Source organism: Choloepus didactylus, chromosome 3 (assembly GCF_015220235.1).
Source record: "Choloepus didactylus isolate mChoDid1 chromosome 3, mChoDid1.pri, whole genome shotgun sequence".
NCBI lineage: Eukaryota > Metazoa > Chordata > Mammalia > Pilosa > Megalonychidae > Choloepus > Choloepus didactylus.
In genome coordinates this window covers 1,396,268-1,422,558 of record NC_051309.1, presented here as the reverse complement: position 1 = coordinate 1,422,558, position 26,291 = coordinate 1,396,268, and the positions used below count along the sequence as shown (strand labels likewise).

General features: G+C 61.9%; 1 protein-coding gene across 3 annotated transcripts in view; it reads left to right on the top strand.

Moving 5' to 3' along the window:
• The first annotated feature begins 976 nt into the window (after positions 1-976).
• Positions 977-26,291, top strand: part of CTBP1 (C-terminal binding protein 1) — a 41,726-nt gene continuing 16,411 nt past the window's right edge. Inside the window, exons 1-5 of one of the 3 annotated variants that reach the window (XM_037829209.1) lie at positions 1,001-1,157; positions 10,038-10,235; positions 13,364-13,518; positions 23,339-23,483; positions 25,742-25,948. In XM_037829209.1, the coding sequence (XP_037685137.1) occupies positions 10,229-10,235; positions 13,364-13,518; positions 23,339-23,483; positions 25,742-25,948 (514 nt within the window). In that variant the 5' untranslated portion in view covers positions 1,001-1,157; positions 10,038-10,228. Of the gene's footprint in view, positions 1,158-10,037; positions 10,236-13,363; positions 13,519-23,338; positions 23,484-25,741; positions 25,949-26,291 lie in introns of all 3 variants that reach the window. The other 2 variants (XM_037829208.1, XM_037829207.1) reach the window with 2 other exon arrangements.

Below are 26,291 nucleotides of genomic sequence, written 5' to 3'. Positions count from 1 at the left end.
ACAACTTCAAAAGCCACCTGTTAGCCAAGGGTGATATGAACCTGGTCTCCAAAGTAGATGCTTGGAAGAAAATATCCCAGACTTAGTTTATATACCCACATGTGCACACACGTATCCATGTGCTTGTCTGTCTGTTTCTAAGTTAATAAATAAGCCTTGTGGGTGCTTCGGACACAGCTGAGCATTGACTCCTGTGAAAGGTGCACACGGTCGTGCTTGAATGTGTTTGGATGCAGACAGAAGTAGGGGCTCAGGCCACCGCACGGTAGGGAGGGAGCAGTACAGCCAGCCTGTCACCAGCAGTGAATGGGGAGGAGGTGGAAACCCCTGTGCCCCTTTGCCAGCTGCAGACCTCGAAGCACCTGCAGGTAGGGACAGGCCTGGGTAGAGGTGCTTATTTGTCTCAAAGTGCGGGTTAAAGTTCTGCATTCCCATCCCAAGCTTCCCCTGGGTTGCTGGATTGATGAATTACACATTCCCAGCAGGCGCTGACATGAGCCTTGCCCCGGGGCCTACATCCCTGCCTCCAGGTGCGCAGGCGGCTCTTCAGGTGCTGCCCGGCCCTTCCCAGCCGTCAGTGCCCCAGGCCGGGTTCCGCTGACCGGCGCCCGTGCCTAGGAACCGGACGCTGCCCTGGTGCTGAACGATACAGCGAGAAGCCCCGGCTGCATTCCCCGGGAGAGGGCCGCCGGGGCCCAGGGCGCGTCCTTCCCTGGCGCGCCCGCCGGGGCGTCGGTGCTGCGGCCTCTGCCGCCCCGGAGCCCGCAGGCCCCCGCGAGAGAGGTGCGCCCCGCGGCGGGAGGGCGGGAGGGCGGCCCGGGGCGGGCGGGGCCGGCGGGCGCGCCCTGCAGCCGCCCGCGTCCGTCCGGCGCGGCGCTCTCGCCCGGAAACACGAGACTAACCCGGCCGCGGAAGCCCCCGCCCGCCGCCGCGCGCCGCCGCCGCTCTGCGTCCCCGCCCGCTCGGAGGCGGCTGCTCGGCGCGGCGCGGCGCGGTCGGCTCGGCGGCCCCGGGCGCAGGCGGCGGGCGGAGCGGCGGACGGCGCAGGCCGCCCCAGGCGCCGGGCTCGGCGGAGCGCGCCGGACGCGTCGGGGCCCGCGGCCGCCCGCGCCTTTCAATGGGCAGCTCGCACTTGCTCAACAAGGGCCTGCCTCTCGGTGAGCGGGGCCGCGCGCTTCCGGCCGGCGGGGGGCGGGCGGCGGCGCCGAGGGGGCGGGGAACCGGGCGGGGGGCGCGGGGGCGGGCCGAGCGCGCGCCCGGGGGCGCCGCTTTGTGTGCGAGTGCGCGTGCGCGCCCGAGCGGCCTGCGCGCGCCCGCCGGGCGGGGGCGGCTGAGTGCGCGTGCGCGGCGCCGCCGTCACGCCCGGCCGGGCCGGCGCAGGTGACACAAAGGGGCCCGCGGGCCGGGCGCGGCGGGAGGGGCAGCCGGGGCGGGGCCGGGGCCGGCCGACCCCAGACCCTGGTCTCATCGGTCTCCCCCAGACCCTGGCCCCATCAGACCCTGGCCCGGTCAGAATCCCCAGACACGAGTCAGATCCCCCTAGACCTGGCCCAGGACCCTGCCCCAGACCCCGGCCCTACGAGACCTCCAAGACTCGGGTCCCATCAGACCCCCAGACCCAGCCTGCAACCCTGCAGCCTGGCCCTGCTGGATCCCCAGACCCAGCCCCATCAGACCCCAGCCCTATCAGACCTCCCCAGACTATCAGATCCTCAAACCCAGGTTCCATCGGACACCCCCAGACCCAACCCTCAGTCCTGCAGCCTGTCCCGATGGACCCCCAGACCCTAGCCTATCAGGCCCCCGGCCCATCAGACCCCCAGAGCAAGCTAGGCTTGAGACCCTGTGGCCTGGCCCGGTCAGACCCCCAGACCCCAGCCCTATCTGACCTCCAAGACTCGGGTTCCATTGGACCCCCAGACCCTGGTACCATCAGACCCCCCCCCAGACTTGTGTCCCATCGGACCCCCAGACCCTGGCCCCATCAGACCTCCCCAGACTCGTGTCTCGTTGGACCCTCAAACCCAGGTTCCATCGGACCCCCCAGACCTGATCCTCTGCCCTGCAGCCTGTCCCCATGGACCCCCAGACCCTGGCCTATCAGGCCCCAGGCCCATCGGACCCCCAGACACAGGCCCTACCAGACCCCCAGAGCCTGGCCTTATTGTACCCCCAGAGCTAAGCTTGTGACCCTGTAGCATGGCCCCATCGGACCCCCAACCTTGGGCCCTGCCACCCTCTGGCCCCAGCCCCAGCCAGCTCCTGTGGCCCTGGATGTCAGCCCCTGGGTAGCTTGCTCCATCCCGTCCATCGTGTTGCAGCCAGACCAGCCTCACCTGGTCAGCTAGTGTGACTCTCCCCTGCTTTATTTAAGTCCCCTCTCTGCCACAAACACTGGGTTTTGCAAGTTTAGAGTTTCTGACATACTGCAATGAATCTTATGTATTTTGGTAGCACACAAACCCAAAATTTACTGTGAACAACTTGCTCTGAAAGAAAAAGACCTCACTTCTCCTAAGTGCATTTGTTGCACAGTGACCAAGTGTGGAAGTCAGAAAGAAACTTGTGAACTTTTTCACTCTCTGCTGCTTGAAGTGCCGCGGGAGTCCGGCCCAGCTTCCTGTTAGCAACGCAGGGCCGCGAGGCTGGGTTCGCGCTTTGCTGGTGATGCGGGGCTTACTGTGATGTTAGAGAATCGAGGGCAGTCTGCGTCCCTCAAACAAGCATTTCTCTGAAGGGAAAGGGACAGGCCAAACAAGGTGCGGTCAGTGCTGCAGCAGCCGGCTGTGGCCCGGTGTCCTCTTCTCGTAGGCCTTCACTGCTGTTGGAGTGTTTTTGTCCAAATTTTCTCAATGTGTAAAATTAAGATATGACTGTCCAGTGGGCGGGAGGGTGGCCATCTCCTCTGTGCTGTTCATTTGTCCAGCAGGCGGGAGGGCAGCCGTTGCTTCCGTGCTGTCAGTTGAAAGGTTCGGGCACCAGCCCTGCGGCGGGCATGTGCAGGTTGTGTCTGTGTCCTGCAAGCGGAGCTGGCCGCCATCAGGTGCACTTTCTGCCCCGTGTGTCACCCCCCGGCTAGCCAGTCTCCCCTCAGTGATGTAGATGCTGTTTGTCATGAGGGCACTTCTTAAAATGTCAGCAGCCGGGACCCCCGCTGCTTCTCTAGGCCCTGCAGCAAATGCATGCTCTCGGCCGTACAGACCAGCGAACTGACGTCCCTTCTCTGTCCCTGCAGAGGGAGGCCGGCTGGGGCTGGCGGCCTGCTGTGGTCTCAAGCACTTCATCACTCGCGTGCAGCCCTCAGTGGCCATCTTGCAGCTCCTTGTCAACTCGCAGGCGGGGCGGGCCTGGGCCTTCCTCGTGGGAGGGGCGGTTCCGGGGTGTGGCGTCCCCGGCGGCCTCGGCCTCCTCCCCTCCCCCACCCCTCCCCCACCCCTCCCCCCAGGACAAGGTCAGGGCCGAGGCTGCCGCTGGGCGCGGAGGCACCTGAGCGGGTGGGGTGGGTGGGGGCTAGAACTTTCCCTGGCTGGGTGCCCAGCCCGGCCTTCGCCTGGGGATCCGCTTAACCCTCTGCTGCCCCTGGAAGCAGGGCCCGCCCCTGGGAGGGAGCAGCGGGCACGGCGGGCGGCCCTGTCTGCGACCGCTTCCCGGTGACCCAGCCGGGCAAAGTCACCCTCTGCCCTTAAGTGAAAAAGAGCCGTCGTCTTCGGGTGCCCTGCCGTGGGGGCCTGGGGAGTCGGGCTGGGGCCTGGTGGCCTCCCGGTGGCCGCATCCGGGGCCCCTGGCGGGGGAGCAGGGCAGCTGCAGAAGCGAAACCCTCAGCCCTGCGGCCCGGCTCCTGCCGCCTCAGCCCGTGGGGATCGGGGAGCCGCAGCCTGTCTCCCCGCCAAGAGTGACAACCTTCCGTTTGCATAAAAATGTCTGACTCAGAGTAGTGTTCCCTGCAGATCGTCCAGGGCTTAAAGGTGGGCCTAGGAAGGCACCTCCCCAGCATTCCCTCCCCAGAAGTCTCCTCCCAGCAGCCCCCACCCCACCCCCCAGTCTCCCCTCCAGCGTTTCCTCACCCCGCAGTCCCCCCCTGCAGTCTCCCCCCTACAGCCTCCCCCCACCCCCAGTTTCCCCCTTTTCCCCCCAGCGTTTCCTTCCCCACCTCACATTCTGACCCCTGCAGTTCTCCCCTGGAGTCTCCCTCTACCCTCAGTCTCCCCCTACCTGGCATTTCCAACCCCCCCCTGCAGTCTCCCCCCCAGCAACTTCCCCCGCAGGCTCCCTGTGGGCTTTGGTGCTGACCAGGTCTGGGAATGGCGTTACCTGGCCCCTGCTCCAGCTCATCTCCCCATGGAGCTCCCCTCCGGGGTGGGAGGGTGCAGCCCTGAGGGGCTTCTGGGAGTGAGGCCCAGGCACAGTGGCCCCTGGAGGGATACCCCGTGGTGGCGAGGGCACCCCCTGAGCTGGTGCCCTGTGCCGTGACCACATGGGGCAGCTGTCATGCCATTGGGGGTCCTCGCCCTGTCCTGGAGTGCCGTGGGGCGCGGCTCTGCTTCGGGTATCGGCTCCCCACATTCCCGCCTCCCGCGCCCGCACCTTCCTTCAGGCCACCCCAGGGTCCTGTGCGCACCCGGACATGTGGCTCTGTCCCTGGCATCCTCGGGGGTCTCGGGGAGCAGCTGCCGCCATCTGGCTCCCCAGGTACAGCAGAGACGCTGGGCCCACAGTCCTGCTGGTGCCCCGTACTGCTTCCCACCACCCCCGAGACTGGGCCCTGCATCCCACAGCACGGACAGTTTTCCAGAAAGTCCCAATGTGGGGCCAACCCCTGGGCTGTACACTTGGGGTGCAGGCGTGGGGGCTCTGGTGCCTGCAGAGAGCCTGGGATCTCTCAAGGGGAGGGATTCCTTTTTCTTACAAAGCCGGAGCATGTGGGACTAAGGCTGTTTCAAGCTGTGAAGTTGTTTGGGGATGTCCCCACACCCCCAGGTCAGCCCTGGACCGCGGCCCAGACCATGGCTGGGCCAGAAGGACAAGACTGTGCAGCTGTTGGAGCGGGGCTGTGGGCCTGGGGGCCACTAGGACCTGGGTCTCGCCCCACAGAAGCCCCCAGCCTGGCTGTTGGGATGGGGCTGGTGCAGGGTCTTGGGTTGTTGAGACGAAAACCCTGCAGATGTGGGGGCTGGGGGTGCTGCAGCTCGGGGGGGCATGCACAGTACCAGGTCTCCCTGGGCACCCCGTGGCGCTGGCTGTCCTCTCCCCCAGCCCAGGTCGGGTTTCCCTGTGTCATCTGTGCGGATGCCATGTGTAGCGGGCAGGGAGCGCATCCAGGCGAGCCGTTCTCAGGACTAACCGCCTCTGCGCTTTGGGGCTGGGTGAGGAAGCCTAAAGCACGTAGTGCAGGCAGGACGGCTGCGTGTGTCCCCTGTGCGTGCACTGCACGGAGGTTCACGGACCCCCTGAAGAGCAGCTTGGTGGGACAGGCCTGCACAGCTGGGTTTCACTGTGCCTTCCTCTCCTCCTGAGATGCAAACCCGCACCCACCGGGGGAGGTGAGCGGCTTTCGGGGTTGCGGCCAGTGTGCTCAACCGTGAGCAGCAGCATGTGCAGAGGGCACTGCTGGCGTGGCCTGTGGGCTGCCTCTGTCCCTGGCTCGTCCCCGACGGAGCACTGGCCTTCTCCACGCCAATGCAGTGCCCCTGATGCCCGGTCACGGCGCAGTCCCGAGGCGGAGGCTGCCCCACCTGGGTTCATGGTTCTGCCCCTGCAGCTGGGAGCAGGCCTTGGGCCCAGGGCGTCCTCCCAGACTGCCGCCCCCCTAGTGCCGACTTGGCTGTGCCGGCCGGTGGGAGGACAAGCCAGCAGGGCAGCTTTGGACACGGAGAGGACTGCGGGGTTACTGCTTGCGTTTCAGCACAGGGCGGCGATTGCTGAGAGGGAAGTAGGGTGTGGTGGCAGTGAGCAGCGGGGCAGGGTGGGTCCCCCAGGTTGTCAGGGAGCCCCTTCCGAGCAGATGGCTCTAAGGGGGGAGGAGAGAGGGAGAGTTGGACTCAGGTTCCGAAGGACCCTGCAGAGTGCAGTGTCCTGGGACGCCTGCCCCTGGCGGGGGGCTGGTTTCATGGAGGGGCAGCAGGGGGAGGAGGGGTGGGCAGGAGCAGTGGGTGGGGGGAGCGGCCAGGCCTTTTGGGGACGGTGATCTGGGGGCAGGGGTCCCGTTGGGGGTTTCATCAGGGCGTGGCGTGCTCTGAGCTTTGTTTCTGGAAACCTCACTGGCTGCTGTGGGGAGAGCAAGTGTGGGCATGGGGCTGTGCCTCGCTGGACCGATGGTGGGGACACAGTAATATGTGGGGCCACCTGGGAGTGAGATGGGTGCTGGGGTGAGGCTGAGTCTGGGGCCCAGCAGTGGCTGGGGAGGAAGCAGGTGCTGCTTGGGGTGTACTTTGGGCGTGTGGGTTGGCGGGTGGGCTGGTGGGCGCCCCAAGTTGCAGGAGGTGGCCCATAGTGGGGGCCTCCACACAGTGGGTGGGGCCGTGGCTTCTGGGTGCCTCAGGTGGGCCCAGCGTGCACCCAGCCAGGGCCGAGCTGGGCATCAGTGACCAGTGAGGCGGGGCCGATTGGAGCTGCATGGCGGTGGTGCCAGGAGCCAGCCCCCAGGGCATGCTGCCTCTCCAGGGATGGGGGCTGGGGGTCACTGTCCTTTGCTTCACCCCTATGTTCTTTAAAATAAGCTTTTTGTTTTAGAACAGTTTTAGATTTACAGGAAAATTGTGAGTTTCCGGTTCCTAAGGCCCTGTTTCCCTGTTAGAACACCTTGCCCTGGTGGGGCATGTTGGCCTTGGCAGGCTGCGTCAAGCGGCGCCTCCTCGCTTCGCCCTGACTTCCGCAGGGTTCCCGGACCCCTCCTGTCCTGTCAGCTGGCGCTGCCCTGGCTGGCGTCCGTCCGGGTCGTGTCTGCTGTGTGGCCTGCGGGAGGCGCCGGCTTGTGGAGGCCCGCTGCCGTCGAGGGGCCACGTCCGTGTGTGCTCCGTGGGCACCACCGCCGGTCGTCGAGCGCTGTGTTGTAAGCGTGGCCGCAGGTGGGACAGCGGCCTTTGCCCTCGTCGTTTCCCTGCTGCCTCTGGGTTATGTGTCCTGGATGCTGCTAGAGCCCTGCCCAGGAGGCCACCAGGTGCCCGGTGCCCTCCGCAGGAGGCAGGCGTGAAGGGGTGCGCTCCAGGGTTGGGCGCACGTGCTGCTTGCTTGTGCGCCTCTGCGCGCACCTGCCGTGGGTGCCTAGGTGGGTGCCCGGGTGGGTGGGGCTGGCTGCCCAGTGGGCCGCGCCGCCCGCCCAGCTCCGTCCCAGACCCACCCTCCAGGCCCCGCTCTCTGAGGCCGCACCCCAGCCCCCTCCCTCGGCTACGCGGTCCTTGGTCCCGGACCCGCCCCAAGCCCCACCCCCTGGTCCCACCGCCCCGCGCCCACTCCTGTCCCCGCCCCGTTTCGGCCCTGCCCTCCCTGCCCCTCTGGCCTGTTCTTTTTGCTCTCCACCCTTCTCTCCGGATCCCTCTCGGCTGCCGTTCTGTGTGCACCGGCTCTCGCAGTGTCGTTTTGGGGGAGCCGTTTGCTGGGGTTTGCTTGGCTTATTCCCAGCAACTCCTCGGAGCCCAGCGCTTCCTTCCTGGGAATGTCCGCCCAGGACTGGAAGCTTCTTGGCAGTTTTGTGGTCTCGTTATCACTCAGAGCAGACTGTCACTGCGTCCCCGCTTAGGCCTTGCTCACGGCTCACAGGCAGCGCCTGCCGGAGGAGGGGGCTGCGCCCCGCGGGGGGCACCAGGCAGGCCGGTGGGCGCACTCCTTCCGAGGGGCTGTGCTGTCCGCTTGTCAGCGGCTGGCAGTCCTGGGGGCAGGTGCCCCTCCCGGCTAACTCCCGTGCTTGGGACGGGTTTCAGCCGTGTCGAGGGCCGCTGTGGGAACGGTCTTCTCGCTGCCCCTCCACGGGGTCTCCTTGCGGTCCCCGCAGGCTGCTCACGGCCTGTCTGCAACGCCCCAGGTGCCCCGGGCTCCTCGGCAGCCTCGCCCAGCTCCTCTCTGGTCCCTCCGTTCTCACGGCGCGCCTCGTGGCCGTTCCTCCACCCGAGTCTGGCCGCGGGTCCCTCGGGGCTCCCCAGCGTCCTCAGCGTCAGCCCCGGCCTCCACCCGCAAAGCTGCACAGCCCCCAGCTGGTGCCCACAGCCACGCAGGCCGCTGCCACCCACTGCGCCCTTTTAGGCCACCCACGGGCTTTGGCCAAGCAGGTAACTTCCTTTCTGGAGCCATTTTCACACAAAAAACAGCTGTGGGCATGGGCGAGCGGAGGGTGTGGCTCAGCCAGGCCTGCGAGGACGCGGCACAGCCTGCAGCGAGCGTCACCACAGCAGCCACTCCCTGTGCTGCCATGTGCGTGTGAGTGCGTGTGCACACAAGTGTGCATGTGTGTGCCTGCACGAGTACATGGGAGTGTGCATGTGTGTGTGCACGGCGGCTCCTGGTGGGGCTGCTTGTGGAGGGCAGGGCCCGTTCCAGCCCAGCGTGTGGTGGGCGTGTAGACACGCCTGGAGTCTCAGGAACACGCGCGCGTGCACTGACTGGGCCGAGGGGATGGTACGGTTCCTCCACGTGGGCCCCTCCCTCAGCTGTCTGGAATAAGTTTTAGGCCAACTTGGTTGTTCAGGGACATGGAAGAGAAAACGCAGTTAGCGGCTTTTGGGGTGGTGGGTTTTGCAGAGGCCTGGGGCATCCTCTTCCATGCCTGCCAGTCAGCGGTGGGAGCAGCAGGCTCTGCGTGGGCTGGTGGGCGTGCCAGCCGTGCTGCTGCCCGGGGCACCCCTTCATCCTGCAGGACTGACTGGCCCCTGCAGGCAGCCCACCCTCCAGCCAGCTGAGCCCGGGACTGTGCCACCGTGGCCTGCCTGGACGCACAGTTGACGTGCCCTGTCTGCAGAGTCACCGTGCAGAGGGCAGGGTCTGCCGCGATGCCTTTGGGAGGGGACAGTCTGGACCCCTTCACCCTGAGCCTGACGTGGACAGAGGAGACCCCTAAGGACACGGTGCAGTCGGGGTCCCCACAGAACCTGGGGGGCAGTCGCACAGTCAGTGGTTTGCTGCTGCCAGAGGTCCTGGGAGCTTGGTATGTTCTTTGGGATGGTGCCTGCCCCCAGGGCCTGAGCAGGTCTGCGTCTTTGTCAGGCCAGGGGAGGCACAGGCTGCCTGAGCTCCATGGGTTCCTTTGGGCCCATGGGTACCGTGATGCTTGGAGATGCTCGTTGCGCACGTGTTGGGGCTCTGGGACCCCTGAGAGGGTGGCTTCTCACTGCAGACAGCATGGTGGGGGAGAGCAGAGCCCCAACCCCTCCCTGGTCCACCGCTGGGAGATCCGAGGTGGTGGGGCCCAGGGCAGGGGCGTGGGTAGCCCCAGAAGGCCAAGGGGTGGCTGAGGTGCCCCAAGCGTGGGTCTCCCTGGGCTGCACAGTGCAGGGCCTGCCCCTCCGGGCCTGGCTGCCGGCAGGTGTGGAGGGCTGCACTGTGGCGGCGTCTGGTGGGAGCACAGGAGTGGCCAAGGTCAGGGCAGGTGGTGGCCGGGCCCACTGTGTGCCACTCCGTCCTGCAGGTGGTGGACGCTCCCCAGAACCCGCGCCCCCCAAGAAGCATCAGGGTCTGCATGCACGTCCCTGTCCCCTCGGAGGCCTCATTAGAACGTCCACACCCCCTGCCCGGGCACACTGGGAGGTGCTGGGCAAGGTGAGGCGGAAGCCTCCGGAACTGCAGTGAGCACCGTCCCCGGCACCTATGCCCTGTTCTGGGCCCCGGCGGCATCTGGGTGGGCGGCCGTCTGTCACGCTTGTGTGATGTTAGGGGCCCCGTGACCGTGCAGTCCCTGTCAGCGCCTTGCCAGGTCCGCGGTTGTGGCCGCCATGGGGTGGGGCCGCGCTGGGCAGGCTGGAGATAGGCACATTCGTGCAATTTCCTGGAGTTTGTGAGTTTCAGGAGGACCCTGATGGCATTTTAATGTGTCTCTTGTGTTTGATTTTTAGTAAAAGTTTGACCCTGACCCAGGCTGCAGTGGTTGCAGTGGATAAGACGCTTAAGAGCTTTGGTTCGAGGAAAATTAAGGACGTGAAAATAAGGATCCACTGACAGGACGCTGTTCTGCCTGGGAATTCTGAAGATATAACGCTTTGAAAAGTCGAATTCATGGTCGTGGAAACCGAGCTCATGTTAAGAAATGTCAGGTTGGTAGGGGTCCCTGGCATTTGAAATTAGATTCAAAGCGCCTCTTGGAAACACACACTGAAGGAGCCGCGTCTGGGGATGTGCGGCGCCCGCTGCTCTGCGAGCCCGGAACCTTCTCGGCCTGGGGAACTCTTGGCTCTTTCTTGGCGTCGGGTTGGTGCGTCGGCGTGAGCGGCACGTCCTGCCTCTCAGGTCTGGGCTGCCCGTGGCGTGTGGAGGGGGTTCCCGCCTCCTGCGCACTGCGTCTCTCCGGGGTTCCCCGGGTTCCCTGCTGCGCCTCGCTGCTGTGGTGCGCGCCTGGGAGCGGGGTGTCCTCGGGGTCTGCTCCAGCCGTGCTGTGGAGACAGTGGGGTCCTCGGCCACAAGGCCCAGGGGAAACCCTGCCGCCCACGGCCGCCCACCAGCCGAGCCAGGGCGAGAGCGCAGGTCAGCGTGCGCGTTGCTCTCTCTGTTCCTTCCTTCTGCGTTCTGAGGGTGGCGAGCATGTGGAGCTGGTTGGACGCAGTTCTGGGTTAAAGTGCTGAGACTCGCCTGCTGGGACACGGGTGGTGGTGTCAGGAGGACTGCCCGCCTCAGCGGGGCACGACTCCAGGCTGGCGCCAAGCATGGTTCCTAGATGGAGCAGACCCGCGGGAGGATGCAGGGGCTGGGGGTGCTGGGGGCAGGTGTGGGTAGTGGGGGACAGCTGGGGGTGCTGGGGGCAGGTGTGGGTAGTGGGGGACAGCTGGGGGTGCTGGGGGCAGGTGCAGGGGCTGGGGGACAGCTGGGGGTGCTGGGGGCAGGTGCGGGGGCTGGGGACAGCTGGGGGTGCTGGGGGCAGGTGTGGGTGCGGGGGACAGGTGTGGGTGCTGGGGGACAGCTGGGGGTGCTGGGGGTAGGTGCGGGGGCTGGGGGACAGCTGGGGGTGCTGGGGGCAGGTGTGGGGGCTGGGGACAGCTGGGGGTGCTGGGGCAGGTGTGGGTGCGGGGGGCAGGTGTGGGTGCGGGGGGCGGATGCAGCCGCTGTGCTTTGCGGTGGTGCCAGCAGTGTGTGCTCTCTGACCATCCCCTGGAGTCTAAGGGGTGTGCTCCCCGGAGCCTAGACGAGGAGGTGGCTTGGAGGGGTCCCCGCCCTCCTCTCTGGGGCATTCCTAGCGAGGCCCGAGTTGCTTTGCCGCGGCTCGCCCGGCGCAGCGGTTTCCAGCGCTTTGCTCCCCTTCCCAGCCTTAGAAACCCCTGAGGACCCGTGATTGCGTGTTGGCGTGTGCATCTCTGTACGTCGCCTTGCTGCGAGAGACGCTCATTGCCTTGTCCAGAGAAAAGCTAAAAACATGCATTTATTAGTTCACCTGGAATGAGCAACAGAAAGCCCACTGCGTGCCAAAATAAGTAACATATTTTAACGAAAATCACCTTTCTGGACGCGAGTCGGCCCTGTTCCAGGCCCCGCAGGCGGCTCGCCCTGGGCTCTGGGCACACTGGGGCTGCGTCGGCCCGGGCCTGGGTCCTGGCAGGTGGCGCCGCGCGCTCGTGGGAGGGAGGCCGCCGGGCCGCGTCGGCTTCGCGGAGCCCGAACCGCCCCGGGACAGGGCTTGTGGTCTCAGCCGGGTGGGGGTGGAGGGTCTGTGGGCTCCCTCCCGGGGCCGGTGGGCGGGGCATGTGCGCGGGGCGGGGCATGTGAGGGGCGGGGCATGCGGGAGCAGGGCATGCGGGGGCGGGGCATGTGGGGCAGGGGCATGTGCATGGGAGCAGGGCATGTGCGCGGGGGGCGGGGCATGCGCGCGGGGCGGGGCATGTGGGAGCAGGGCATGCGCCCGGGGCGGGGCATGCGGGGGGCGGGGCATGTGGGGCAGGGGCATGTGCATGGGAGCAGAGCATGCGCCCGGGGCGGGGGGGCGGGGCATGCGCGCGGGGCGGGGCATGTGGGAGCAGGGCATGCGCCCGGGGCGGGGCATGCGCGGGGCGGGGCATGCGCGCGGGGCGGGGCATGTGGGAGCAGGGCATGCGTCCGGGGCGGGGCATGTGGGAGCAGGGCATGCGTCCGGGGCGGGGCATGCGCGCGGGGCGGGGCTGCTGCACACCCGGGCCCCGACTCCCGAAGCCGCCGACCCAGCGCGGCCCCCGACCCTCGGCTGTGCGTGGGGATAGCTTCCGGCTCCTGGGCCTCGAAGCACGTTCCGGCCTCGGCCCCGGTGGGACCCTGCTCTTCCACGCGGCCCTTCGGAGGGGAGCGGTCCTGCTCGGCTGCCCCGGCCCGGGTGGGCGCTGGCCGACGGCTGAGGGCGGGGAGCCAGGGGCTGCCTGGGCCCTGGGAGGGCTGCCCGTCGCCGTGGGCTTCCTGGTTCTTCTCCTGCACCTCTGCCCTGTTCACGCCGGAAGGTCCCCGTGCCGAGGCTTCGCGTCCCCTTGCCCGCCGTGGGGCTGCCTGCTGCACCCCACCAGGTGCCCCTAGTGCCCGGGCTGGTGTCCTGTGGCCGAGAGGCCCATCGCTGAGGCTTAGTTGTGTCGTGCTTGCAGAGCATCTATTTAAAAGTAGTTCTTAATCGCCTTGCTTTGGGAAGTTAAGGGCTTCTGGCAATGCTTCAGTGTGTTTTAACCGTTTCTACATTTTCACTGTTAGTTGCACTTTAAAATCTGCAAACGTGAACAGAGCACCTCTAAGAGGTTTAGGGCATAGTTGCTGATTGCCGGCAGGGATTCCAGCAGACATGCTGTAGCTTTAGGCACAAAAGAAATATTGGGGCATCTTCCTGAAGCCCGTAACGCTGTGTGTTTCAGATCTGGAAGGTGAACAAGCTGCCTGGGGGGCTCAGCCGGGGACTGCAGGGGCAGGGCAGGCCCTGCACACCCTCCTCTCCAGACCCCCTCCCCCCGTCCAGGGCCCCCTCCGGGGGTCCTTGCACCCCCACCCTGGGGGAGATGGTGCTCCATGACCTGTTTCTGCTTGGGTGCCAGGCCACAGGCACAAACATCAGTTTGTTCTTCCTGCTGAGCTTTAATTTTCTTATTAGAAATGTCATGCGATGCACACTTGGAATGGGACTGACGGGAGGTTGACTGTGGTGGCCATGTAGACAGTGGGCTGGGTGGCCTGAGGGTGGGCGCGGCCGTGGCTGCAGGCAGCTGAGTGTGCGCCTGTGTCGTTGCAGGCGTCCGACCCCCGATCATGAACGGGCCCCTGCACCCCCGGCCCCTGGTGGCGCTGCTTGACGGCCGGGACTGCACCGTGGAGATGCCCATCCTGAAGGACGTTGCTACCGTGGCCTTCTGCGACGCGCAGTCCACACAGGAGATCCACGAGAAGGTGAGGGCGCGGGCCGGGCAGGGAGTGCAGGCTGCGGCAGGCCCCCTCGGGCTGCAGTCTGAGCGTGCCCTCGCATTTCAGCTCCTGCACAGCGCAGAGCTACCTGGGACAAGAATGGCCTGTCATTGTCACACTGGCCCCATCAGTAGAGGGAGACACCTGGTTTCTTGAGTCATTTTTCATTGTAACCAGTTTTTCCCCATGTGCCCCTGTGGGTGCCAGGTGCGGCCGTGATGGTTCCTTGCTCCCAGCTGATGCTTGCAGGGGAGGTCTGAGCCGTTTCCAAGGCTCCCACGCTTCTCAGGCGTCGAGCCGCGTGCTTTGTGGCTTTTGGACAGCTTTTGTGGCTCGTGTGTTTGCTTTGGAGGTTTATAGGACCTTCTCTCCTAATAGGAAATACATTCGCGTGGTTGCTCCTAGTTGTGGCAGATGCTGTGGTTCAGGACAATCTTTCCACTGAAGCTGAAGGAGCTTCTGGAAAGCATCCAGTAGCTAGCAGGACAGGCTCAGTCACAGGCTGAGATCAGAAGTCTGGAATGGAGAGGAGTGGAGGGGTTTTGCCAGTTTGGTTTGGAGGGTTTCCTTTTCCGGAAGAGGTAGCTGGGAGGCTGTGTTCTGCCCCTCCTCGCCTCCGGGCAGTGAGGACACGCTGAAACCACCCCTGCTCCTCCACCTCCTCCCAGTGTGTTCACGTCACGGGCGCTCGGTGGCCCTGGACCACTGTGCCCGGGTGCTCAGCCGGAATACGCAGACAGCCCCTTAGAGGATTGCAGCATCTGCCTGGGCCTCCCGTTCCCCCGAGCCCTTGTCGAGCACAATGCCCATCATACAGTCAAAGATACCAGGCAGCCAAGGAGATAAGGCACTGTGTGCAAAACCAGCAGAAATAGAAGATAACGGAGGCAGGCCCACAGGAGCCCCAGATTTAGGATTATCAGATGTGGACCGTGGAGCTGCTGCCGCCACTACCAGAGAGATAAGGCCAAGTGCGACGATTTTGACAAAGAACTGATAACTACAAAATGTGACTTAGCAGATTTGGGAAAAATAGAAAATCTAGAGCTGAAAAATACCAGTGCTAAAAGTAAGGCAGACTGGCTGGTGAACTCGGGACTCGACACAGTGGTGAGTGCTCTGGGTTTTCTTTTTGCCTCGTCTATCCCAGACTCAGAGCAGAAGATGCCAACAACCCAGGAACAATGGACACAGAGAAAAGAGCCCCAACAGAAGTGTGTTCTCCCGAGCTGAAGGACCAGGAAAGTCTCAGCTTGGCAAGACAGATCCTTCCGGACAATATGGCTCTGCCGTGGCCAAAAACAACTGAGGAAACTGTGGCCCTGCCTGCGCCTCCCCCAGTAGCAGAGGCTGCGTGGGAAAAGCACAGACGTCACCCTCGTGAGCCTCACGGAAGGCCGGGTGGGGCCTGGGGACCTCACCCCACAGTCCGGTAATGCAGCCCCATCCATGGGGTCAGGAGGCCACGTGGAGAGCCTGGGCATCCCCTCACCCCACAGGAATGAGGCTCCCCTCCCCTCCCTGCGGGGCCGTGGACACTCAGGGCGTCCCCCACTCAGCAGTGCCAGTGGAGGACTCTTGGGGAGCCACCCCCAAGCTCCCACCAGTAACAAAGACCACCCTCAGGTGTAGGTGGAGGCCGAGGGGCCTGGACTTCTGCCCCCACCCGCTCAGTAATAAGGCAGCGCTCTCCGTCCCTTAGCCAGAGTGGCAGCAGGGAGAGCCAGCCAGAACAAGGCTCATGGCTGCAGAAAATAACGCAGAAATGTCGAGATTTTAACTGAAGATCACCCATCATACCAGGAACTAGGAAGGTCTCATGACAAATGAAACAGAGCAAGCAATAGATGGCAACACTCGGCAAAAAAGATGTCAGGTTTAGCTTAAAGCGGCCATGATAATTTGTTCCAGTGAGGACTTTCAAACATATTTAAAACAAATGAAAAAATAGAAAGTGTCAGCAAAGAAATAGAAGATGTAAAGAAGAACCCAATGGAAATTTTAGAGCTAAAAATGTAACAGATTAAAAGTTCAATGAATGCATTCAACACCAGAATGGAGGAAAGACATAGTGAACTGGAAGATAGCACAGTAGAAATTACCCAATCTCAAGACTGAGATAAAAAGGCCAGCGCCCAGGGGCCTGTGGGACTGCAGCAGAATATCTAGACTTCATGTCCTTGGTGTTCTCGAAGCAGAGGACAGAGGATGGTCCTGAGAAAGCATGCGAAGAAACTGGCCAAAAACTCCCCACATTTTGCAAGATGCACAAAGCTACAGAGTCAGTGAGTTGAGTGAAATCCAATCAGGTTACGCCCGAAGGAATCTACACCAGGACACGCAATTAAACTTCTGAACATTAAAAACAAAGAAAAACATCTTGAAAGTAGCCAAAGAGAAACGACAGCCTGTGTGAGGGGAAACCGTTTGAATGGCAGTGGATTTTTCCTCCAAAACCGTGGCGGCCGGCAGGAAGCGGCAGGTGTTTTTTGAGAGCTGAGAGAAGACTGTCAACCCAGAATCCTACCCTGGTGAAAATATCCTTTGGGAGTGAGGGAGAAATCAAGACATTCTCAGATGATGGAAAGCAAGTGGCTTTGTCGCCGTGGACTGGTGTGAAGCAGCGAGCATGTGCCCAGCAGGTGCCCTCTGGTGTCTCCTGGAGAAACGAGAATTTATATTCAGGCACACACCTGTCCACAAATGTTCCCAGCAGCTCTGTTGTAAGAGCCCCAGACCGGAGCCAGTCCACTGTCCCCCGGGTAAGCTGCTGAACAGGCTGTGGTGCGTCCGTGCCAGGGAGAGAAAGGAACGGCTCCAGAGGGAAGGTGGACAGTGTCGGGAGGTCTCCCACAGTACAGGACGGCACCGTCCATTTATCGAATGTCCTCGAGACGACAGAACCAGAGGGATGGGGAATGGGGTGCTGGTTGCGGGGTGAAGGCCGGGGAGGGAGTGGGGTGGCTGTGAAAGGCCCACAGGAGGGTCCCTGGATGGTGGAGTATTCCAGGTCCTGACGGAGTCAGGGTCAGGATCCAGGTGTGGTCATGTCCTGCAATTCCGACGGGTAACGGGCACAGCTGCCCTCACTGCCTTATTCCCCACAGCCACCTCCAACGAAAGGCTCAGGTCAAATCAGACCAATCACAAATGAGACAATTGCCTTCCATCCCTGAAAGGACAACAACAGAGCAATGAAATTTGCAAAGAAAACAGGGTAAAAAGGGGAAAGCAAGGGACAGAAAAAAGGAAGCAAGAAAAAAAGTAAATTGTGAGAAAATAAAGTGAGTTACTGAAGTAGGAAAAAAATTTAGGTATAGTAACAGATATGAAATAAGTTATATGTTGTTTTTAAAAGATTAGGCCAAAGAACAACTTGTTAGTTTTGTTTCTGAGAGAAACAGGTTAATAAAATGACACTGAGATGTTACAGCAGAATGGTCGTAGTCAGTGTGATAAGGCAAGAAAAGGAAATAAGTGGCGCATAAATGGAAAGGAAGAAATAAAACCAACCTCATTTGCAGGTAGCCCAATCGCATACATAAACTACACCAAAGGAACCCGTGGGTGATCTCGTGAGCAGTGAGGCCACAGAGCCGGGCTGCAGCTATCCGCTGCCCCCACGTGCCGGCCGTGGGCAGGTGGAAACCGGGTTCAACAAACTCATGACAGCCTCCCGGCCTCAGAAAATGAAGACTCGGCTATAATGACCTGGAAGCACGTGGAGCGCCGTGTGCTGAAGAGTGCAAAATGCCAGTGAAAGAAATCACAGGAACCCTAAATAAATAAATGCCCTGTTCCAGATTGGGAGAGAAATGAAAACCGGAGTCAGCACAGAAACCAGTGCCTGGGTTTCCGTGACGGCAAAAAGGCCCCCGGTGGGTGGAGGATGGTACGCGCTCGGGTGCTCCCGTGCGACGGGCCCTCTGAGCAGTGAGCAAGGAGCTGTTGGCACACGCACAGCGTGGGTGGCTCTCAGGGATTGCTGTGTGGAAAAAGTCAGTCCCAATTCTGTGCACATCATGTTCTCAAGTGACAAGATGATACTGACGGAGGACGGAGCTGCCGGGGCTAGGGTGGGGCAGGTGTGAGTCTTGGGTGGTGATACCGGGGAGCTTTTTGGGTGATGGAGCATCTGTCCCTGGGTGGTGACAGCTCTAGTCAGGATAAAGCTGCTTAGAACCACGTGTGCACATGCCCACATGCCACACATGTGCACACACCACATGCGTAGACACATGTACACATACCACACATGTACAGACCACCACGTGCACACACGCACACACACACGTGTATACATGTACACATACCGCACGTGTGCACAGACCACACGTATACACACTACATGGGTGTACACACACATATCCACCACAGACGTACATACCACGTGTGTACACACCACCACATGCATACACGTGTGCACACACACATCCACCATGCACACACACACCACGTGTGTACTCACCGCCACATGCATACACACACACGCACTGCACCATCCCTGAGCCCTGGGCCTCCACGTGCTGCGAGGGGGCCGCCCGTCAACACCGAGACAGCGCTGTGCTCTGGCTACCACAGAGGGATCCGGAACGCAGAAGCGGACCCTGCCCTGAGCACCAAGGACACGGTGAAGGGACTCTTGTGTCCGTGGGTGACATCTGAGGAGCCAGTGGGTTCTGGGGACACCAGCGTGGACATTTGGAAAGAAGAGGCTTCTCCCTCCCACTGTGTGCGCTGCATTTGTACAAACGTTTACAGAAGGATTAGAGGAAAGCCGGAAGGAGAATGTTCATCCTTTGAGGTCACAAATATATAGAAAACATGGTAAGTTATACAGAAAATGCTGCATGAGGACGGAAAACATCAGCTGGATTCCATGACAGTTAGAAACAATTGTATGGCACAAGACGTGGTAAACAGATGTAAAGAAAACAAGCAAGAAAACGGGTTGGGTGTTGGCAGAGCAGGGAGCAGCCGAGGATCAGCATCGAAGACCTGCAGGTCTCCCCGGAATGACAGGAAAGTGCAGGGCCCATTGGACGGGACGCCCCTACCTGAGCCTCCACAGACAGCCCAGCGGGTCCCAGCTCTGCACCCCGAGAAGGGGCGTCTCGGGCCTGCCCTGGGCAGGGACCCTCCCCCCACTCTCGGGTTTGGGTGGCATTGGGGCAGTTCTGTGAGAACCGGAAGCGGGCAGGCTCCTTGGCTGCACCTTCCGCTCTGGGCCTGCTCGGGAACGTTTGCCACAGAGACACATCTGGAACCTTCTGGAAGCTGTGATGTGCATGTCGCTGTCACCTCTGAACAGAGCAGCAGCCGCACCTGTGCACATGGACCAGAAAGGTCGGAAAATGTGAAACTGTTGGCGAGTGGTAAAGGCAGGTTGTGAAGCTGCACCCACCACGTACGTCCCTCTAAAGCCAGAGCCGGGCCCTTCCATTGGGGCTGCCTGGAAAGAAGCTGGGGTCCCCCCGTCCAGGAGGGGGGCGGGAGGGGTGCCAGGACACGCAGCCTTTGCTTTCTCTGAGCAGCTGAACCCCAGACCTTGCTACCGCGGGGAGCGCCTGCGGCCCATTTCCTGCTAGATGGTGCTGAACCCGTGCTTCCCTCAGCAAGTGCCAAGTGCTGCGAGCCTGGGATGGCGTCACCCTGAGCAGAGCTGGGTTAAGTCACCAGCCCCATCGTGCGGGGGGTGACGTGCGAGATGTGACCCGATCTACAGAGGGCGGCTTCTGGAGGTGCCAGGGCCGACCTGAAGGGACCAATTCAGTTGCAGCCACCCCATACCCTGTGCCTCCTGCAGACTTCTTCCTGGGAGGCTGCTGTGATACCGGAGGGCAGAGCAGCCACTTTGCAACCAAGAGGGGAACATGGGGGAACCCACAGGGAAGGCGGTGGCTGAGCGGGCAGCTGTGGTGGCCTGATAGGGACCGTCTGGACGTACCACAATGGGAGACAAAGTGGTTGCTGGCTGTCATCCTGTAGCTGAGTGTGGCCTTTGTGGGGAGGTGGGCTCTCCATGCATCACGTTCAAATTCCTGTTCTGAGAATGTGTTTACCTAGTGTTGCGTCAATGATAGATCCAAGGCAGAGAGGGTGAGGCCACGGAAGGAAAAACTTACCAGGACGTCTCCCCAGGCAAGTCAGTCAGAAATGCATATTAAAGTAAAAACCGTGGGTGGCAGCTTGCAGCTGTCTGCGTAGTATTTTTTTTTTTTAAATCTTCATTTTATTGAGATATATTCACATACCACACAGTCATACAAAACAAATCGTACATTCGATTGTTCACAGTACCGTTACATAGTTGTACATTCATCACCTAAATCAATCCCTGACACCTTCATTAGCACACACACACAAAAATAACAAGAATAATAATTAAAGTGAAAAAGAGCAATTAAAGTAAAAAAGAAGATTGGGTACCTGTGTCTCTTTGTTTGTTTGTTTCCTTCCCCTATTTTTCTACTCATCCATCCATAAACTAGACAAAGTGGAGTGTGGTCCTTATGGCTTTCCCAATCCCATTGTCACCCCTCATAAGCTACATTTTATACAATTGTCTTCAAGATTCATGGGTTCTGGGTTGCAGTTTGATGGTTTCAGATGTCCACCACCAGGTACCCCAATTCATTAGAACCTAAAAAGGGTTGTCTATATTGTGCGTAAAAGTGCCCACCAGAGTGACCTCTTGGCTCCTTTTGGAATCTCTCTGCCACTGAAGCTTATTTCATTTCTTTTCACATCCCCCTTTTGGTCAAAAAGATGTTCTCCATCCCACGATGCCGGGTCTACATGTCTGCGTAGTATTTTAAGGCTCTGGACGCTAAGCCTTGCTGAAGGGAGTCAGACACCGCTTGGTGCTGGGAGCTGCTGGGCCGCCAAAAGGGCCTGTTTGACCCACTGATTTCCATTCCTAAGAATTTACCTCAGAGAAATAAAACAAGCACAAAGATACATATGCATTGTTTTTATTGCTGTGATATTCATAATCCACTGATATTTACCTGGAGGCAGCCTGAACGCCCCAGCAGTAGGATTGTTCAGATAAGTTGTCAGCCGTTGGAGACCCAGGATCAGCACAGCCATCGGTCTCCCTCACCTGGGAACCCGGGATCAGTATATCCATCAGCATTTCTCAGTCGGGGACCTGGGATCAGCACAGCCGTTGGTCTCCTTCAGCCGGGGACCCAGGATCGGCACAGCCATCAGTCTACCTCGACCAGGAGCCTGGATCAGCACAGTTGTTATTGGCCCCCTTGACTGGGGACCGGGATCAGCTGCTGTCGGCCCCAGCTTCACAGCGGCCGCTGTGCCGCGTTGAGATTGAGAGGCTGCAGGTTGTGAGACCCACAGCTATGCTCTGCCGCGGGTCGCTGTGTGTGACGCGCATCCCGGCGTCAGGTGCTGAGCTTGGCGTCTCGGCTGTCGGGCAGAGGTCAGGTCCCCCCACCCCGCACGGCAGCTGGGGCCCTCCCTGTGTGTCACCCTGAGGACGGTGGGAGGGTGCCCCGTCCTGCCGGTGCCCGCGTGGGGCTCAGCGAGTGAGCGGGCAGGCCCGGGCGGCTGTGAGGCTGTTTCCCACGAGCTCCGCACCTGCCGAATACCTCCCCTGACAGACCGCAGACCGGACGTGTGTCTGCGGTGTCCGGCGTGGCCTGAAGGGCTGCCCTGCTGCTCACCGCCTGCCCCGGGTCAGTGGGGAGAGGGGCCGAGGCCCGAGCCCAGGGCCCTTGGGTGTGGGGTGCATCGGCTGCCTCCCGCCCGGAGCCTCGGACCGCACGCCCCTGCCTCACACCGCCATCCCTGCCCGCCTGGGGGCTCCTGGGGACGGGCTGAGGGGCAGTGTCCCCCGTCAGCGCTGGCCGAGCTCGGGCCCCTCTGTGCTGCCCGGGGGGCCCATCGTCCGTCCTATTCCACACCGGGGGAGGCTGTGAGCTGCTGCAGCCGTGTGGCTGGGAGCCATTCTCACCAGGGCCCCCAGGGTCACAGGGACCAGCTCTGAGCGTGGACAGTGGGTGCTGCGGCCTCAGGAACCGGGGCTCGTTCTGGAGAGGCCGTTAGTGCCTCTCGCCTCCAGGTGGTTTGCAAGAGAAGCGACACTTCACATTGGTGAGCCTCACAGCCACAAGAAGCTGGCACTTTCTGTGCCCAAGTGGGTGGACACCCCCAGCCCTTGCAGACGGGTGGGAGCTTCGTGCAGAGGGGCCTGGGCCCCCGGGGCCCACATGCTGAGGTTTGAGCCAGCTGCTGCTGGCATCACCCGTGGCTGCCCCCGGGCACAGAGTCGGGGCCTGTGGGCAAGGGAGGAGCCGACCGGGAGGGCTGGGGCCCCGGATGTGTGGACGTGTCGTGGGGTCTGGCCGCTGCTCAGCTGAGGGCTCGCCCTGGACCCTCTGCTGGGTCCTCACTTGTGCCTCATGTCCCACCTACCCCTAAGAGCAGGGACGCGCGTTCTGACCCACAGCTGCACCCACTCACGCCCCCAGGGCTGCCACGGGGTGGGGTCTCCTGGGAGCCAGGGCATCCCCATGGGTCTTCACAGCTGGTTCCTGGGCGAACACGGAGCTGTACGTGTGGATGAATGTGTGTGACACATGTGGGGTGAACCCATGTGGTGGCACATTTGGGGGTGTGGGCACACTTGCATGTAACTAAGCGTGCGTGCAAGTGTGCAAATGTGTGTGGTCACACAGTGAACGTGCGTGCATGTTGGCAGACGTGTGGGTGGATGCGTGTGCCCATGTACAAGCACGTGCACAAAGCACTGTCAGGTGTGGGTGTGCAGGGCATGTGTGCACATGAGGGTGAACACGTGTGTGTGCGTGTGTGTGTCCCTGTGCACTCGGCTTCCTGGGTGCCTGGGCGCCCGCAGCTGGGGGCCCTTGTGACCGCTCGCCTCCGCAGCGTCGGAAACCAGGCTCTTTACTGGCACTTGCTTGTGAACAGAAGCAGCGGCTGCTGTTTTCATAGAACAATATTAAACTTTGAACCTTTTGAAGCCTTGAGTTTTTTGTGAGCACACGAGCGACGTGTCCGCTGCGGCAGCCTGTGGGACAGCGGGGCTGGAGGTGGGGGGGGAGTGCCTGCACCTGCTGCGCGGCCGGGGACGGAGGCACCGTCTGTGTTCGCGGCTGCGTTTCTTCAGCTCCCGTGAGGCAGGCGGTTGTTTCCCTGCGGGCTGACTGCATGTGGCCTGCTGCAGGGACCCACTGGCGGGGTGGGGGCCGAGGCAGTGGGCCTCTTGAGGCCGAGCAGCACGTCCCGAGCTGGGTGCAGCCTCGGCGCCCACCTCAAAGCACATGCGTCAGCATCTTCCGACACGGAGGAGCCGGGAGCAACTTCCAGTGTGCCTGGGAGGGGAGGCTGGTCAGGGCACTTCCGGATCCGCAGTGCTGCCCCGGCCAGGGGCCTGGACGGTGGGGAAGTGTCTGTGCAGCCTCCCAGGGTCCTGTGGCCTCTCCCTGGGGTCCCATGGCCTCTCCCGGGGTCCATGGCTTCTCCCAGGGTCTGTGGCCTCCCCAGGGTCCATGGCCTCTCCTGGGGTCTGTGCCTCCCCGGGGTCCATGGCCTCTCCTGGGGTCTGTGCCTCCCCAGGGTCCATGGCCTCTCCCCGGGGTCCTGTGGCCTCTCCCCGGGGTCCCGTGACCTCTCCCGGGGTCCGTGGCCTCCCCCGGGGTCCGTGGCCTCTCCTGTGTGGGCTGATTTCTTCCAAGTGGGCTGCCAGCTGCCTGCCCCCGTGGTGCCGTGGACGCTTCCAGGCTGCCAGGACGTCATCGGCCATGTTTTTTCCCCTGCCCAGGTCCTGAACGAAGCCGTGGGCGCCCTGATGTATCACACCATCACTCTGACGAGAGAAGACCTGGAGAAGTTCAAAGCCCTCCGAATCATCGTCCGGATCGGCAGTGGTTTTGACAACATTGATATCAAGTCAGCTGGGGACTTAGGTAAGACGGTTCCGGGCTGTGCTCTCCCTTGACACTTCTGCCTCCTCCATCCTCGGGATGATCTTTATCATGTTTCCTTCTCTTCCACCCCTGAGGTCTTCCTTGCAATAAGGAGCATTCTGTCGTAGTTCCCTCTTGCGACTGACGGTGGTGGTTACGAGCCGGGGATTAGCGGGGCTGTGGCTGCGTTGGGGCCCTTCGCGTCAGGGACGAGGCAAGGCACCGTCCCCAGAAACCGTGGGCCCACGCCTCCATCTCGTGGGCAGAGAGCCATCCACCCGCCTTCCCCTGCACCCCCTGCTGTCACAGCATCAGCGTTCTCTCGGCGGTGCCCGGGGTGCGGGTGGACGGGCGTCAGCCCACCAGGTGGCTCACACACCGTCGTCTCCAAATGCAGAACAGTTTGTATTGTGACCTGGTGCACACATGAGCACACACATGCGTGCACAGGCACACACACATGCAGGCACACTCCCGTGCACACCTGCACACACCCACGGATTCACATGCACCATACACATGTGCAACCACATGCAGTCACACTCACATATGCACACACACATTTGTACACTCACACCTGCAATGTATACACACATGCAAACCACACATGCACACTCAAAACACTCTTGTACCCACCCACAGTACACATACAAACATGCAAACGCAACCCCGTCACACATGTACACACATGTAAACAAGCACACACACATGTATGCAGACATGCAGACACTTGTGCACCCACAGATCACACACCTGTGCACATAACACACCTGCACATGTACAAAAATCATTCTCACAACCCACACTTGCACCCGCCCACCCTTGCTCTTGTACACACATACACACTCACACATGCACACTTGTGCACTCCCACGTGCATAGCCTGCACATTCTGACACGTTACACACACACACACACACACACACACATGAACTCGCACACACACCCAGGGCACCCTGTGTGCCTGAGAGTCTTCTTTGGCCTTGTCTTTCTTTTCCTTTGTTTCTTTCTTAAGTGCTGGTCCAACCCTGTAAAACGAGTGAGAAACGCTCTCTGGACCTGGCTCTGCTTTTCTGTTTCCTCTGGGACAAGAGCTGAGCTGGCATTTGCCCTGGAGGGACGGTGCCAACAGCAAGCTTTCGGGCCAGCTGCCCTGCACACCGGGCGCGCCCGCCTCGGACCGCCGCTTCCCCTCGTACTGGCAGCTGGCGCCCTCGTTGTCTGCCCCCCCGAGGCCGTGCCTGTCACCTGGGTCCCTGGGCGGGCCCAGCAGGCATCGGGGTGGGGGCTGTGGCGCCCCCGTTCTCTGTACGGGGTCCATCAGCACGTGCCCACCCGTGTCCCGCGCGATTCCAGTTTGGGGCCTCGTCGTCCAGCCCGCGGACAGTCTGCAGCCACAACACCTGGCTGATTCCTCCAAGGCCAGCAGATCCCTGGGGTGGGGCCAACCCTCCACAGGTGCGCAGCTGGGGGGCCACACAGCCCCCCATGCCCCCTGCTGCAAACTAGGGAGGCATGAGCAGGCTCCGAAGCCACCACAGGAGGCGCGTGCACCCCAGGGCGGATCCCGACAGGCCCCTGGGAGGTTTGAGGAGCAAGGCGGCCCCACCCCCACCTGCCTCCCCACGGGGAGACTCTGGGTCCGCAGGAGACACGAGGAACGAGGCAGGGGCCGGAGGGTCAGCCGACGTGGGAGCCAGAAGCAGGAAACTGCTGGTGGGGGCAGCGCTGGGGCCTCGGGGGTCGGGGGATCCTTCACTGGCAGCGGCAGGTCCCTATTTGAGGACCAGGATGGTGGCAGAGTGAGGGGGCAGGAGGTCAGTGAGGCTACGGCCCAGGATAGGGTAGCAGGTCTCTTGGACGCGCCTTCCAGGGCTGCACAGTGGGTCTGACCCTGACCAAGGAGTGGGGAGGGAGGAGTGGGGGGCCAAGTTGTTCATGGAGAGGGGTGTGGAGAATAAAGGGGAGCTGGGCACAAGGCGTGGGGTTGAGGGGGTGCCAGGCACACAGATGTGGTCAGCAAAGGGGCTGGGCGTCTGAGCGTGGCCCTGACATCCTCTTACGTGGTGCTAAGGTTAACGTGGTCTGATTTGCAGCCCTCCCAGGATGAGCTCTGGACAGTAGCTCCGGCTTGTCTGTTTGAAGCTGCGCTCAGGACTGGCTGGCCTGGCCATCTGCTCCCAGGCTCTGTAGTGTCCACTCTGGCAGGCTGGGCTCTAGGGTGCGGTGACCACTGGGTGTTGTCCCTGTGTCCTCAGGAATCGCGGTCTGCAACGTGCCGGCAGCGTCAGTGGAGGAGACGGCGGACTCAACCCTGTGCCACATCCTGAACCTGTACCGGAGGACCACCTGGCTGCATCAGGCGCTGCGGGAGGGCACGCGGGTCCAGAGCGTCGAGCAGATCCGGGAGGTGGCCTCTGGGGCCGCCAGGATCCGCGGGGAGACCTTGGGCATCATCGGACTAGGTGCGTTGCCGGCCGTGGGGCCACCTCAGCATCTCGGCCCCTGTGCTCCTCATCTCCTCTGGCATTGGGAAGTCCATGGAGGGCGGTAGGGCAGAGGCACTGCGTGCAGGGAAGGCAAACCCGTATCCGGAGTATGTGTCTATTCCAGTGAGAACAAATCACTGCCCTTTCCATGATGGAAGTGGTCCAATGTGATCAACCTGCCACCAGGTAGCAGGCTGATCACCTCGGGGAATGGCGCCATATCGGGGACTGAGTGTGGGTTTCTGCTGCTGGCAGATTGGACACTCAGCAGTGGCTGTGGCCAGGTTGGCCTTGGTGAGTGGAAGTCCATGTTGCTGAG